General features: G+C 36.8%; 1 protein-coding gene across 2 annotated transcripts in view; it reads right to left on the bottom strand.

Annotated features, from left to right (window-relative positions):
* The window catches only part of ITPR2 (inositol 1,4,5-trisphosphate receptor type 2), a 497,678-nt gene that overhangs the window by 144,747 nt on the left and 336,879 nt on the right, over positions 1 to 16,052 (bottom strand). For both annotated transcript variants that reach the window (XM_032347608.1, XM_032347610.1), the window contains exons 40-44: positions 12,533 to 12,716; positions 11,355 to 11,611; positions 7,791 to 7,991; positions 5,209 to 5,319; positions 954 to 1,049 (exon numbers count right to left, since the gene is read on the bottom strand). In XM_032347608.1, coding sequence (XP_032203499.1) covers positions 954 to 1,049; positions 5,209 to 5,319; positions 7,791 to 7,991; positions 11,355 to 11,611; positions 12,533 to 12,716 — 849 coding nt within the window. The remainder of the gene's footprint in view (positions 1 to 953; positions 1,050 to 5,208; positions 5,320 to 7,790; positions 7,992 to 11,354; positions 11,612 to 12,532; positions 12,717 to 16,052) is intronic.

The following is a 16,052-nucleotide window of genomic DNA, read 5'->3' as shown; positions in this document are numbered from 1 at the left end:
ACGGGGATGGGGTAAAATAGGTGATGGGGATGAAGGAGTGCTCTTGTTGTGGCAAGTCCTGGGTGATATATGGAATTGTTGAATTACTATATTGTGCACCTGAGATTAATATAACACTGTATTTTAATTATACTGGAATTAAAATTAAAGAAAAAGAAACTCAGTGCTTTTAAAGCATGCTGATATTACTTCCTAATTTCCATGTACCTGAGGAGGAAAATATAACTTCTACAATAAGAAGACACACTAACGATCTCTGCGGAATCCCCATCAAGTCTTCATATAGTTTCCTTTAGGCCCAGCATGGTACAACATTTCACTGATAGAAACAAGTTCAAAAGGAATTGGTCTTATTTTTATTGTTCAGAAAGAGGTATAAATAAAATTTTTGAGGAGTACAAACATTTTTTTAGACACTTTTCTCCTATATTCCAATACACAAACTAAAGCACACTTATTTTTTTTTTTCTGGCAAAAAAAGAATTTTCACATAGTATAACAGATGTGACAATCTGATTAGGAAAAGTGCTTAGAGAAGATAAAACCAATGAAGTAAGGACTCAAATCACACCGGCTTTGCCATGATGGGGCCTCCTGAGTCACCTGCAAAGGTAAGCTGTGATGTGCCATTATGCCCTGGGGAGGTAGTGGAAGCCACTAGAAAAAGCCACCTTTTCCCTGACATGCATACTGCAAATTCATCCCTTTTAGGATGAACATTATTAATACAGTTTCAAAAGTTTTCTTGGGGTGCCTGGGGGACTCAGTGGGTTAAGCCTCTGCCTTCAGCTCAGGTAGTGATCTCGGGGTCCTGCGATCGAGCCCCACATCGGGCTCTCTGCTTGGTGGGGAGCCTGCTTCCCCACACTCCACCTGCCTCTCTGCCTACCTGGGATCTCTCTCTCTGTGTCAAATAAATAAATAAAATATTTTTTAAAAAAAAGTTTTCTTACCAGTTCCCTGGGTCTCATGTTAAAAAGAATTCTTTCCGCATTCTCGCTGTCATGTCTGCTTTCCATAATGGCCAGCAAAAGCTTAGACGCGTTGTTCTAGAGATACAGATTGAGTTAATGCACATGGAAAGCCTATTTCATGGATTAACTATCCCTGTTTGTTTTAATTGATATTACCAGGACCATTTTTTAAAAAAAACAAACAAACACAACTTTAAATTGCTAATTTCATTTGGCTAGTTCACATTTTAATATAGAAGGTTTTATTCCATTGTCAACACAAAATAAAAAAAATGAGTCATGAGAGTTATATTCCAAAGAATATTTTAAATATTGGTGAAAGGCTTTTTTCAATACAAAATCAAAACCTTATATATAACGCTTTAAAATACACTATTTTCCATCACCATTTTCTAAATAGACATTGTCTTGATGCCATTTTAACAAGATGGTAAGGTGAACCAGTATCAATGATGTACTTTACAGAAATGGTATATAATTTAAAGAACTTAGCACAATTGCTTTTTGTGCAAAACATGAATATGTATTAGCATATCAAAATTTTTAATAAATATGAGCAATAATTACTGAGTATTAATCTATAAAATTTTAAATTCATGAGTTAGAAGTAAAAATAAAAATTTACTGGTAATAATTTACTGGTCTCACTATTCGGCAGTAATATGCAACATGTTTACCATCTGTGTTATAGAAAAACAATATTTTCTTTTGTTTAATAGAGGCTAAAAATAGTCTGTGTTGTCTTTGATGTTTCCAGTTCTTTTATAAGCATATATTCTCAAACATTTAACCTGTAGATACCATTAATATTTCTGATAAAGTTGATTTATAATCCAAAGAATTATACAAAGTCTTATCACACAAAGCACAATATCCTCAACATTTGCAAAGATGTTTCTTTACACTGTTTTCAATAGCACTGCCCCAGAATTATGGCAAACTGTGAAATGATAAAAAGTACCTGGGACATATTTCTACAGTGTTTTTGCAATATTTATTTAGATAAATCTCAAGTGCCACACACAATCTTTGATAGGAGCACAAGAAAAGTAACGTTTAATGTCTTTAAGATGTTTCTCAGTGACTCAAAATTAACATCCTGTAGGATAAAAACTTGAACTGAATCAGCTGTCTGACATATGTAGACATTCATCACAAAAATTGTGTTAAATTTGTACAAATTAACTTGACTGAGTAGCTTAGTACCAAATTCTATCCAACTATTTTGTACTTTTAGGACTGCAGCCTAAAGACTATCTTTAAAACTAATATTAGAAGCAATGATGTCTGGTGATGATGGTAACAATGTCATAGACCCATCCTGAAAAAAAAACATTAGTATTTTGTAAGGGAAGTGGCATTATTTTTTTATGGTTCATTTTCAATTTTTGCAGATTTGCATCAATCCTAAAATCCATTTTTGTAATGTAGCATCCTATACAAACAACATACCTAAAATAACAAGGCTCCACGATTAGTGGAGTAATCAGAGTAATCTGAACTGACCCCACAGAACTCAAAGCTCAAACCTTGGCAACATGAACAGTATTCTCTAATGAACCTCACTTAGGAGGCCCAATACATAATAGCTTAAAAATACATCCAATTTTAGAATACCAGTGGCGATACAATTTTTTTCCAACCAATCTTTTTACACTATCTTCAAAGAATAGAAATCTTGTAAATGACCTCAAATCTGAATCAAATTGAAAGTACAAGAACCTATATACACTAAGAAATCAAATGTGTGCGTTGGTGTTAATAGAAGATTTTCTTCCAAAGGAAGCCAGAGACCTTTAAAAAAAAAAAACCTATTTACAAATTCAAAACTTTGCAGTCACAGGTTAGTCATGAAATGTAAATTAAAAGTTAAAGAACAAGACATATGCATGAAAAAATGCATAAGACTTCACAATAAATGAATATGCAGAGTTAAATATACTTAAAATTTTAAATGAAAGTATAAATGATTAAGCAATTAAATTTAAGGATGAATGATACAAAATAAACCTTAATTTAGCATTTTTTAATATGACTTACTCTTTGATGTTACAGAGATTTTATAATTAAAAGCATTCTACCCATGGAAGCCTCCTAAAATCTGGCAATATATATTATTCTGTTTTAAAAGCGTTGTTCTCATATTGGCCATTATATACAGAGCTTCATAGATTGTTGGGAAAGGCACACATGCCTTGTTCTTTAAGTAGAAGACTATATTTTAAATATTTCAAGTCAAGTCCATTTACCTGGTATGTTATATACACCTTGATTTAGCCAACATCACATTTCAAAAACATATACATAAATAGTGGTTAGTAACAAATGAAATTTTAAATAGTCCTTTTTCAAAAAAGCATTTTCATTAAATAGCTAAAACTATCTACATACTCTCAAGTAATACCCCATCATTTAGTTTTTTACATATGTTTGGATTTGTAAATAATCTGTATGCCTACACTTGTTTTTTTTTTTTTTTAAATACTTTGTTTTAAATGGATGAATCACAGGGCGCCTGGGTGGCTCACTCAGTCGGCTAAGGATCTGACTCTTGGGTTCAGCTCAGGTCATAATCTCAAGGTTGTGGGATCAAGCCCTGTGCCCCACTCTGCACTCAGTAGCCAGTCTGCTTGTGATTCTCTTCTTCTGCCTCAGCCCCTCCCCCTTTCAAATCAATCAATCAATCACTCAGTATTTTTCTCCACTAAGTTATACCAATTAAAAATGAGATTAAAAAAAAAAATGAGATTTAAAGGTAGTTTTTAGGCCAATAAAGGATTTAAAGAGCCAAAGGCCAAGGCTTCTATGTGTTGTTTCTTCATGAATTGTGATTAAAGATGAATTTAAGGGGAAATAAACATTTTTCTAGTAACTCAGCTGAAGCTGTCTGTCATATAGGCCGAGGCTGGCTTCACTAATAAAAACATAATGCTCATGGGGAAAAGGACACAAATTCAATCGACATAAGGATCACCTTAGTTCTATTCTATGAACAGAAAGACTCAAGGCTTATACATATTGCCAATGAAAACAGTGAAAAAATAAAAATTCACCTTGTCTATGAAAAGAAACATTTGCTTATTAGGAGCCCCTAGCACAATCTTCACATAAAAGAGACATATGTGCATTCCATTACATATCTAATCTACATTTAGAAACAAGATTATAAAAATATCACTTCTATTCTCTCTGGCCATAAATTTACTTATACAAAATTTAATTAAACTGTATTTGCTAGGGGCGCCTGGGTGGTTCAGTCGGTTACGTGCCCAATTCATGCTTTTGGCTCAATTCATGACCTCAGGGTCCTGAGATTGAGCCCCCACACAGGCTCCATGCTCATCGCAGAGTTTACTTAAGATTCTCTCTCTGTGTCCCTCTGCACCCCCACCCCCACTCATGCATGTGTACTCTCTCTCCCTCAAAAAAAAAAAATTTGTTCTGATACTGGACGGACCTATCTTTACAGAAAAATTATATTTAACCGTTTTTTCTTTTTTACCTCTTTAACACTAAACACAGTAATGTGATCTTTAATAATTCATCTGTATTGAATATCATGCCTTTGAGTTTGGGATTTATTTATATAGCTTCTTGTGTATATTCATTTGTCTATTTCCATTTAAAGAAAAAGTTGAAGAAATTTTTTTAAATGTCATTTTCTTCCTAGGCTCTGATAAATGGAACTACTGGGAAGTATGCACACAGCTTAAGTTAAAGCAGCTTCTCCAAGGGAGTGTAAACACTGCTAATAGTATTTGACCAAAAACCACAATTCTTATGTAAAAGAAACCAGTTTTTTGAGAGAAGAGAGCCATGACACTAAAATGCAGCCCTTCTTTTACATGATCTAATTCACTGTGACTTGCTAGATAGGATTCTGTAGTCTAGATGAATTAAAAATATATGGCATAATGAATGTTTAACACATTTTTTCTTCTGTATAATAAAAAGTATACAATAAAAACAAAGAGAAATAGTGAAACAAAGTGGCTACTTAAAAGAACTTTCAGTAAAGTACCCTTGACTGATACTACCTCAAAGCTTATTGGACTTTTGTTAGGGATTTAGTGCACATTGTACTTTCACTCTCCCTTTCTGTCAATTCATTAGCTGAACAGATGATAATACCTGGGTTTTTACAAGAGCTACTAGAGGATTCAGAGCCAATTCTGAAATGAAGTTTTATATAGAAAATGTCACCCCCGCCATCCAAATAGTGGATTTAGTCTACCTTTAGTTGGAGCACCAGATCCATTCGATATTTACCCAGAGGGTTTATGTCATTTAGGATCAAAGCAATGATGATATCAATCCCATTTGATTCATGAGTAGCAATACAAGTCTGGAAAACAAAATGTTTACGAACAACATTTTACTTACAACATAAAAGTGCTAGACATCATGTGACATAAAAGAACAGTGACTTTTAAAACAGAATTAAGATTTAACTTTGAGATTAAGTCAAGGGTTTAAATTTGACTTATTCTTTCATACTAAATCTTTTAATTGATTAGTATTGATTAAATGGCTTTGAATGCAGGACACTGAAAGAGACAATGTGTGTAAATAGAAATTTTTAAAATGAACCATTTTTTATAGAATTTCAAAGAACTTCAAAACTGAAGTTAAATATTCTTTCAGACAACAAATTCTAACATACCCGCCAATAGAAAAGTTAGTGTCTTAAATTCAGAATTTTAAGATCTGATCTCTCCTGGCTAAGAGAATATTCCCCTTTAGGAAAGGAGTGTCCACGTGGTATGTTTGTGGTATGTCAATGTCATTGGCACTGATAGAGCTTATCAGTTCAGCTGCTACTTAATATTGAGTGAGTTGCACATGATGCCACTGCACCTCTGGGGGCAGCAGACAAGGAAGACAGGAGCCTTCTATTATTCTGGGGACATCTGTCTGGTATGGTGGTGGAAGAAAAGTTCTGCAGAGTCTTTCAACCTGAGTGATTTATAGAAGGACCTGACTTGGGGAAAGTTTATAAAACATCCTGAGAGATAAGCAGTATTTTGAAGGCTAGGGTCTATTGTGCTAGGATCCTGAACTTAATGCAATGGATAGAACTTGAGCATCAGAAACCTGTGGGTTGGAATTTGTGGAACCACACATTACGATGCAGCAGCCAGTATCAATGGATCCAAAAAATGGAAACCAGGTGAGTTAAACGAGAAAGAGTAAACTCAACGTAATTCTGAAATAACCATTATCTTTCAGAATGGGCTTCATTTTTCCCTTTGCACAAAGAATTTTTTACTCCCCTGACACAAAGGAAAGGTGTCTTCCATCCATCTTCCACATTTCCTGAGGTTCTTCTGATTATTAAGATACTTGCTAGACTGAGAGGGAATCAATTTGCAGATCATTTCTGGAATTTTCTGGTAACCATCTTTTCTCCCACATATTTTCAGAAGTTGGGGTTCAAATAAACTATATTTTTAGAGTATGAGGGATTCATGTTTATTATCATTATTTATTACTATTGGTTTCTTTATTATTAGGTTTGTACTTTTAGAGCTTAGCTTAGTAAATTAATTTTAAAACTCAATTTCATCTTTTTATAAGACCAAAAGTGGGGAATACGTGCTTAATAATATAGATATACATGTTTTTTCCAACAACAAAACCAAGTTTCCAAATTTGTATATTTTTCCTCAACTTTCCACAGTTAAGTTTCTTTGTATCATTACCCTAGGAGACTGAAATATAATCCAGGAAAACCTAGGGTAAAATCTGTTACCTCCTTTACTGGTAATATGCACATTACAGAGGGGGGCAGTATCCTCACAACAAATCCTTTACATCAATAAATGCTGAGTTTTTATTCTACATACCTAGGCATGCATATGTGTGTACCTGTTTATACGTGTGTGTGCATATTTCATAATTTGCAATAGAAAAGCAGCCTGTTTCCCCCCCCACACTTCTTTTCTATGTTATGCACCGATGTTCAGTCTTGATGGCTTCTTTAAGATTTATATCCAGAGATGTTTACCACTCGAAAACTCTTTTCTTCCAGGCTGAATCCATGCTCGCAATGATAGCCCCATAACACTTAAGTGTTTGTGAACAGTCAATTAACAAACTCTCAGGTGACTACCTGCTCTTGACTAGCTCAAGTGTCTTATCTTCTATGCCCTCAAGTGTCCTGTCTTCTATGTCCTTGATGTCCAAGAAAATGGAATCAGGCAAACCTTCTGGAAGAGAGGTAAAATTTTACCCTTGAAAACGTAATGTAGTCAAAAGAGCACTCTACTTAGACCCAATCAAAAGTCCTGAGTTTTAAGTATGGCTCTACAATATACTGATTCTCTCACTCTGAGGCTGTGGAACATCACTTCATCTCTGGGTCAGAACATATTCTTCCACAAAATGGGAGCAATAAGACCTATTTTGTAATGTTCATAGGTTTACTGTGAGTCTAAAGGAGACTAATATATATGACACACCACAATGGAGTGGTAGAAGCCAAAGGGAGTGTGTTTCACAAATCCTGAGAAAGAGTCACTAAAGATGAAAACTGAGCAACGGTGAAGAAACACATTTCACTCTTTTCGGTAGGTCTGATTTATATCTGGAACATTTCCATGGGAATTTTCTTTTATGATAAAATTAAATAAAAATAGGGCATAGTATTTACTAGTCCAGAATTCAGTCTTTGTATGTTTCGTGAGAAGAGTAAAAATATCTGGCAAAGCAAGAAAGATCTTTTACATGTGGACAAAGCTTGGCTCCTTCACCAGTTTGATCCTTTTGCTAATTAGTCATGAATACTTCTGCGTGAAGAACTGCTTTCACGGTTACCTGATTTTCATGGCATGGGCCCTGGCAATATTCCGTCAAGCTCTCCAGAGTCTGATTGACCAGTACTACATTCTTCTCATTGATGTAGAGACCCAACAGGCCCAGGCCACCCGTGGTACTTCCACAGATGCAGTCCAAAAACTGAAGGGTCTCACAGACGAGGTTATAATTTGTTTTGTTGTTTTGATTCCTCAAAAAGTTCTGAAAGCAAAAGAAAATATACCTGAGGAGTTAAAAGAAATCACTATGCTAATTGCTTTCAGCTCTCTCACTATGTGTGTTTTTCTGACTCAAAAATATCCCCAAGGCAATGTGGAATGGAATTGCTCTTTATAAGAAAGTGTTCACATTTATTAAATTTCCCTTAGGTTTAAGAAAAAAGCTTCCAGTTTTTTCCTCAAGAATCTAAATTTATCAGTATAGTTCATAACAATGTCATTACCTCAAAACTATACAGAGAAGGCAAAAAATAAATAATAGGAAAAGGAGAAGGAAACAAGAAGCTAGAAAGAAGTTCATCAGGGAGAGAAGCAATTTTCGAGTAAATGATCCCTCACAACCAGTACCGCTTCAAACAATAAATGATACAACCATTGTGGAGGGCAACTTAGAAGCCCCTATTAAAATATTCAGTTAACATACAATTCTGATTCCTAAGTTATTTATATATATATATGTATACACACACACATATGTGTATATATATATGCAATATATAACATCTCTCTATATATATGATACACACACATGACTACAGAAAGATTTACTGCACACTTCTAATAATAGCAAAAACTGGAAACCATATCTACCTGTCATAATGTGACCGATTTAACAAATACCAGTATATCCAAACATTAGAATATTGCAAAGCTATAAAAATGAGGTAATTCAGTATGTACTAATATAAAAAAAAATCTAGTAATAAGGTGTATTACTAAATGGAAAGTAACATCACATAATCTGAGGAACATTACGTAATCTGAGTTTTTAAAAAGATTTTACATTTACAGATTAATATGCTCCTATGTGCATAAAAGTCCCTGGAAGGAAGTATAATCTGTTAAGAGTAATTTCTTTGGATGAGTAAATCTAGTGAAAGGTAAGCAGAGAGGGGAAACGTTTATTTTTATCTATTACTTATTTTTATTAATTTAATTTATTATTTAATTTACTTATTTGAATTTATTTCCACCACTTACTTTTTTTTTAGGTTTTTTTTTTTTAAAGATTTTATTTATTTATTTGACACAGAGAGAGAGAGAGAGCACGAGCAGGGGGAGTGGGAGAGGGAGAAGACAGGACCAATCCCAGGATGCTGGGATCATGACCTGACCAAAGGCAGATGCTAAACTGACTGAGCCACCCAGGTGCCTTCCAATTTTTTATTATGGCAAAATACACATAAAATGTACCTTCTCAAACATCTTTAAGTGAACCACTCAGTGGTATTACATAAATTCTTAACACTGAACTACCATCACCATCATCCGATTCTAGAACACTTCATCTTATAAAACTAAAACTCTATACCAATTAACAACTCTTCATTCTTCCCTCTCTCCCCCTGGCAACCACTACTTTACTTTCCGTCTCTCTCTCATTCTGACTACTTTAAGTATGTCATATAAATCGAATCACACAGTATTTGTCTTTTTGTGACTAACTCATTTCACTTGAGGCATAATGTCTCATGGGTCATCCATGTTGTAGCACATGGCATATTTTCCTTCCTTTGTGAGGCTGAATACTATTCCATTGTATGCATATGCCACATTTTGTAGATCCATCTGTCAATGGACACTGGGTTCCTTCTACATAATAGCTATTGTGAATGATTCTACAACCTAGTCTATTAAAACAAAAGCATTTTAAAGATTTCATTTTACTTATTTGAGAGGGAGAGAAGGAGAGCGAACGAGTTGGGGGGAGTAGCAGAGGGGGACAGGGAGAGAGAGGGGGAAAGAATCTCAAGCAGACTCCCCACTGAGTGTGGAGCCCGATGTGGGGCTCCATCTCACAACCCTGAGATCACCACCCCAGCTAAAACCAAGAGTTGGCTGCTTAACTCAGTCACCTGAGAGCCTCAAAAGTATTTTATAGGAGCATTTCCCAAATTGTTTGCTCCCACACTCCTACTAGAAAAATATTTTTATCAGATACTATCCACCTATCTACTACATGGACAGACCACACGGACCAGGATGAGCAGGTAGGTGCATTTCCAGTGTCCTCCTTCCAGAAGTAATACTTCTGGCCTCTGCCTGCCACAGCTCTGTAGCAGCCCTCTCCACATTGTGATGGGGTAGTCCACAAAACTCATAGTTTCTACCATTCATGAAGTCCTGAGCTTCTCATGTCCTTGGAGGATATTTAATTCCATTTGTATTAACCTACCATCTCTTACCAACTCAGAATACCTGCACTCTAGGTTCTAGTTGGAGAACACAGCTTCAAACTCTGCTCTCCCTCATCCTGGATATGTGCTCTTACAGACGATTTCACCTCCCATGTCGTTACGCCATGGTGACGTAAGCAGCACGCAAATAATGCAAAAAACAAAAGCCCGAAATTCCTGGGTACCCCTCAGTCCAGCTGTTTGACAAAGAAAAATGTACCAAAGATGATGTAAGACCAGGACTATATTCATCTACAAAGGTATCAACCTTTACTGTCCTAAAACATCCACTTCTATATTAACTGTTTCTAATAGAGATGTAGAAACATAGTCTGTATCTCACTCAAGATATATGAATTGAGCTGGAAATGATGAAAGCGCCTGTAGCTATAAAACCATGAAAGGCAGGGGAGCCTGGGTGGCTCAGTTGATCAAACATCTGACTCTCGGTTTCAGCTCAGGTCATGATCTCGGGGTCTTGAGATGGAGCCCTGCATCAGGCTCGGCGCTTAGCAAGAGTCCTTGGGATTCTCTCTTTCTCCCTCTACCCCACCCCCTCTTCTCAAAAATATAAATCAATCTATCTATCTACCTATCTTTAAAAAAAATTTAAAAACTATGAAAGGGGTACGCCTGGGTGGCTCAGTGGGTTAAGCCTCTGCCTTCGGCTCAGGTCATGATCTCGGGGTTCTGGAATCGAGCCGCCCATTGGGCTCTCTGCTCAGCAGGGAGCCTGCTTCCCCTTCTCTATTTTCCTGCTGCTCTGCCTCCTTGTGATCTCTCTCTCTCTCTGTGTCAAAAAATAAACTAAATCTTTAAAAAAACAAAACAAAACAAAAAACCCACAAAACTCTGAAAGGTATAGATGAGGCAAATGTGACCTTCCTCAACAAATACCAGAACACTAGGATTCAATGACCCTAACTGAGGCTAAAAAGATAGGAGTTGAGGCTGCAATGGACGATCATACACAAGCCTGATTTTTTTTTTCACGCATAAAGGAGTTTTCTCCGCATTTTTCTTTACTTAGATGCAAATGTTTCTTCCCAACTCAGAAGAGCACTATCGGTTTTATTTTCTCTTCTAAAGGACCCGTTAGTTTTATTTGAACGTAGTTACCTACAGTCACAGGCTGTCTTCTCAGCTTTTACACAAACTAGAACAAGTACCTGCAGTTCCCGGTTGTGATTCTCACACAGCAGCTGAAGAAACCGCAGTATGGGCTGCATGATGGCAATCGCAGGGCTCATCGTGACTTCCTCCGCAGACTTTTCCTCAGCATTTCCCGCTTCCGATCCTGCACACATAATGTCTATTTCTGGATCCATTTCCCTTCGGTAGGCACAGTATGCTTTGGATGTCGCCGAAGAAGCTTCTGTTAATTGCCCTTTCATTCCCTCTTTTAAAAGTAATGATGAATCTCTTACTGAAATTAAACAGTACTCTTATTTATTTCTGAAGGAACTTCCTTTTGCTAATTAAAACACAAGAAAACCAGTTCCCAAATTCTCTAACAATTGAATTAAAAATCACTTGACACAAGGTGCAACAATTTCCCCCCAAATAATCTGAAGTAGCAACTAAAATATGAAATTTGCATAGGACATTAAAAAAAGGATGTTAATGCTTTGCCAATTTTAGAAGGGCTTGTGTCTTTCTGATAAATATGAAATACCAGAATTCTTGAACACAAGAAGGTGGGGAAAATATGGCAAACTTCAAAACCTTAATGTTTATGTGATTTATATTTACTTCGTCAATGACTTTTTTATTCCAAATATGAAGAATCTTTCATTAAAGTATGGTACTGTAATTCCTATTCTTCTTTTTTTTTTTTTTAAGATTTTATTTATTTATTTGACAGAGAGAGAAATCCCAAGTAGGTAGAGAGGTAGGCAGAGAGAGAGGAGGAAGCAGGCTCCCCGCTGAGCAGAGAGCCGGATGGGGCTTGATCCCAGGACCCCGAGACCATGACCCAAGCCAAAGGCAGAGGCTTAACCCACCAAGCCACCCAGAAACCTTTGTAATTTCTATTCTTAAAGTTTGGACTTCACCAATGCTCCAAAGGTTTGGGCAACTGGCTCTTTACTGTGCATTCCACTATAAAGCCAACATTTTCATGTCACTAGTTACTTTGCTCTGATAATCCCTTGTTTGAGTTTGGTCCTGCACAGCTGTTTCAAGGTCAACCCTGTGGCCATGATAATTTAAGAATGGAGCTCCACACATGGAACCACAGTTGGGACAATGAGACCAAGGTAAGTGAGATGACAAAGATCAGCGAGACTTAGAAGTTGTATGCCCTCCTGTTCTCTCTATACCCCCAAGTACTCAAATATTTCTTTACCTCTCATTCGTGGACCAGATGTCATCAATTCATTGTCATCATCCCTTTTTTTGTTACCTAAGTCTATGGTATTAACTGTCACTGTTGATCTTATCTCTTTCTGAGCAGCCTTCATTCGGTCATAGAGAACTTTGAAGAATTTTTCTGACTTTTTTTGTTCGTGCAACTGCTGGTAGAAGGAATACTGTAAGAAAACATATTTTAAGATATTAATACCCAAGGGGAGAAAAAGAGTGCTTGCATGCTTGAAATAAACATAAACATCACGGATGAAAGCACACATTTAATGTGCTGCCCATTATTATTTCATAAATTAGCAGCTTTTTCCAGTCTCCTGTACTATTTAGCATACACTAATAATAGCTTGTATTTGCTTAGCACTTTCCACTAAAATCCAATATATTTTCGTGTTATTTCATTCATCCTTGCTGAATATTTTATTTGAAAAATTTACAAGGGCATTGTAAGAAGTTGATCCAAAGAGTTCTCTGATTTTTTTTTACATTACTATAAACTCATGTCTCAATTCAACACGTATTTATTGAATGCCTACTATGTGCCAGGCCCTGGCTACTACTAGGGATAGAGCAAAAAGGAAAATCTACCACAATCCCTGCCCTCTGAGTCTGTCACCTAGAGTAGAAAATAGCCACAAATCCAATAAGCTTCTTGTTTCGGTAAATGTGAGTTTACTCAGAGTTACAAAGAGTTATTTTTCTCTTTATCTAAATTACAGTACATTTAATTTAGAATGTGTTACCATGGCAGCCTCACTCACAGGAACCCACTGATAGATACGCACTAAGTTTTTTCGGTACTTCATTAGCTACATTGCTTTGCATGGGGTCTAGGACAAGCCTGCCATAAAATGTATAAAATGGATTCTGCTCGAAGAGTGAATAATGATACAGAAAGGATTCCACACCAAAATGATGATAAAGTATATCACAGTGAGGCAGAAATACTGAACCTTGAAAATACCTGCCAAATCCCTGTCTGCTTAGTGACTTATGGACATGTCCAGAAGAGGTAGGTGATGGGAAAGGTGATACACTCCAGAGAAGATGGAATTTGTACTGGGTGGGGAAACTGTACATTACCAATATGAAAATCATGGGATAGGCACAATAGATACAATAGAAATAAAGTTAAAAAAACTAATAAAGATAATAATTCTAATAACTGTACTGACTGTACTGATTAAAAGACAGTTATGTAACCTTGATGAGAGACAGTGTGAAGAAAACATGTGAAAAACAATGACTCCCAAATCCAGTACAATCAACCATAATCCAATAAATGTAAACAGACAGTTTTGGTTTGTGTGCTTCCTATACACAGGCTTTGCTAAAAGAATGTCAGGAACCATGACCCAGAGGTCCTGGGACTTGCAGATAAATTCTAATGACATCAGGTCTTGAAATGGATGCGTGTCCTGCAATTTTCAATATGGGTAATGTATGAGTACAGAGCAATTTATGAAGCCTTAGGAGTCGGATTCATACCTACAAGGGGAAGCTCTAAGCAGGAGGCTAGCAACCCCTCAAGAAAGCAGGGCAAAAAGCCACAGTAACCATAGCAACAACAGTGAAACAGTGAAGCTGGTTCTGTTAATTCAAAGGATAAATGCAGCACTTACAGACCTCTCCAGGCCCACAAATTAAGCTGATGCTTATACCCTAATATTTCCAATATAGTCGGGTTAGAAGGTGAGAAAGGAGATTCCAATATATTAATGAGGAAGTTACAGGAACTTTGTGGCTCTATTAAAACAAAGTTTTATAATTTATTTAGTGCCTTGAAATACATTATCTCATTGGTACTTTCAGTACAACTGTGGGGTAAACAATAAGCATTCTTATTTCCATTTTACAGATCAAATGATAAAGTTTACTAAAGGTAAATGACTTGCCCAACATTACGTAAACTAGTAAGTGGTAAAGCTAGGATTTAAATCTAGATTCTCTGAGTCTAAATCATTAAATTTATTAAAGTAACCTCTTAAGCTCAAAATAACAGGTTACTTACACAGACCCCATCTTTTTAAAACCAGGGCGTTACAAAGCTGAACAGTATGACTTTAATAAAGATAAAAAGCACGTTTTATATAAATGTGTATATAACCTCAACAGGCAGCATACGGATTTCTCTGGTGAAAGATATGGTTTTTGATTAGGAAACTGCTTTCACAAGCTTCAGAGTATAAGGGGAAACTCTGAGGTTTTTTCAGGAACCAGCAGTGATGGGTCAACAATCTGTATGACAGAGGAAGGACTTTCTCCCAAGAAGGATGGGGGACCAGAAGAGGGGAGCAGAGAAGGAAAATGAAGGAAGGAACTGGAGAGATGGTATAAGCCTAGGGCACCCGTGCAGGGTGAATCAGCCAGCGAAATCTCCCAGGCGTCAGGAAGTAAAATGTTATTTCAGAAAAGAGATGTTTAGAGTGCCTCAGAGCACGGACCCTGGAGCCAGACTGCACGGGTTCCAGTCCTGAGTCTATCTGTAACTAGCCACGTGAGCTCAATAAGGAGCTCAGACTGTCTCAGATTCTTCTCTGGTAAGGTGAGTTAACACATGTTACCTCATCAGTTGTCGCGAGCATTAACCAAGTCAGTGCATGGAAAGCACAAAGCACAGTGCCTGGTATTTAGCAGGCATTGCTTTCAATAGTGTCATGAAAAATATAAACTGGCTTATGTAGCTTGGGGGGTATAAATTAAAGAAGGGAATCAGATTCCTACAGAAGTAGGGCGGTCAAACATTAGTGCCTAAGGGCCCTGTGAGAATGTAACACCCACCCCACCCCTTCCACCCCCCACCACCTTCCACCCCCACCCCTCTCTCTACACCCCCCTCCCCCTGCCCCTGGGATCGGCAGGAGTCTTGAGGAGGAGTGGGTTTTAGAATGCTCAAGGGCAAGTAATAGGAGTTAAGCTGACCTCGGTTAGACCTTCCAGAGACATAGCTGCTATGTGGGTTATATAAAGTGATGTAGAAAACTGACAAACTTAAATAGGGGTGGCTAGTAAATTACATTGTTAGAACCCGTCTTTAAACAAGGCTTTCACATACAAAAATAATTTAATGCTATTTCATCAACAAATATTTGCTGAATGGTGATAAAGCACATAGCTAGAAGAACTAGGACATGATCCACTTTGAAAAAGATGAAATTTAGCTAAAGAGGCAAAATGTCATTCAAATAACAAAACAAAGTAGCATAGGCAGAGTGCCAAATGGATATTAAGGAAACAAATGTTATGGGAGCTCAGATAAAGGAGTGGTTGTCAAGGCTCGAGCCAGATGGGGAAGACTTTGTGAAGAGGTTAGAATCTGATTCAAACCATTCATTCATACAGCCATCACTCCTAAACATTTATTGGGCCAAACATGGTGTCAGACACATGGGACACAAAGAAGACCAGCATGTGGTTTCAATTGTTAAGGATTCATAATTTGCTAGACCAAGCCTGACACATCCATGAAAAGGCACAATCAAGTGGCAGAAATGCCACTGAAG

The sequence above is a fragment of the Mustela erminea genome, chromosome 6, assembly GCF_009829155.1.
Source record: "Mustela erminea isolate mMusErm1 chromosome 6, mMusErm1.Pri, whole genome shotgun sequence".
NCBI classification, from domain to species: domain Eukaryota; kingdom Metazoa; phylum Chordata; class Mammalia; order Carnivora; family Mustelidae; genus Mustela; species Mustela erminea.
Note: the sequence above shows the minus strand (reverse complement) of the source record. Positions and strands in the feature narration are given on the sequence as shown.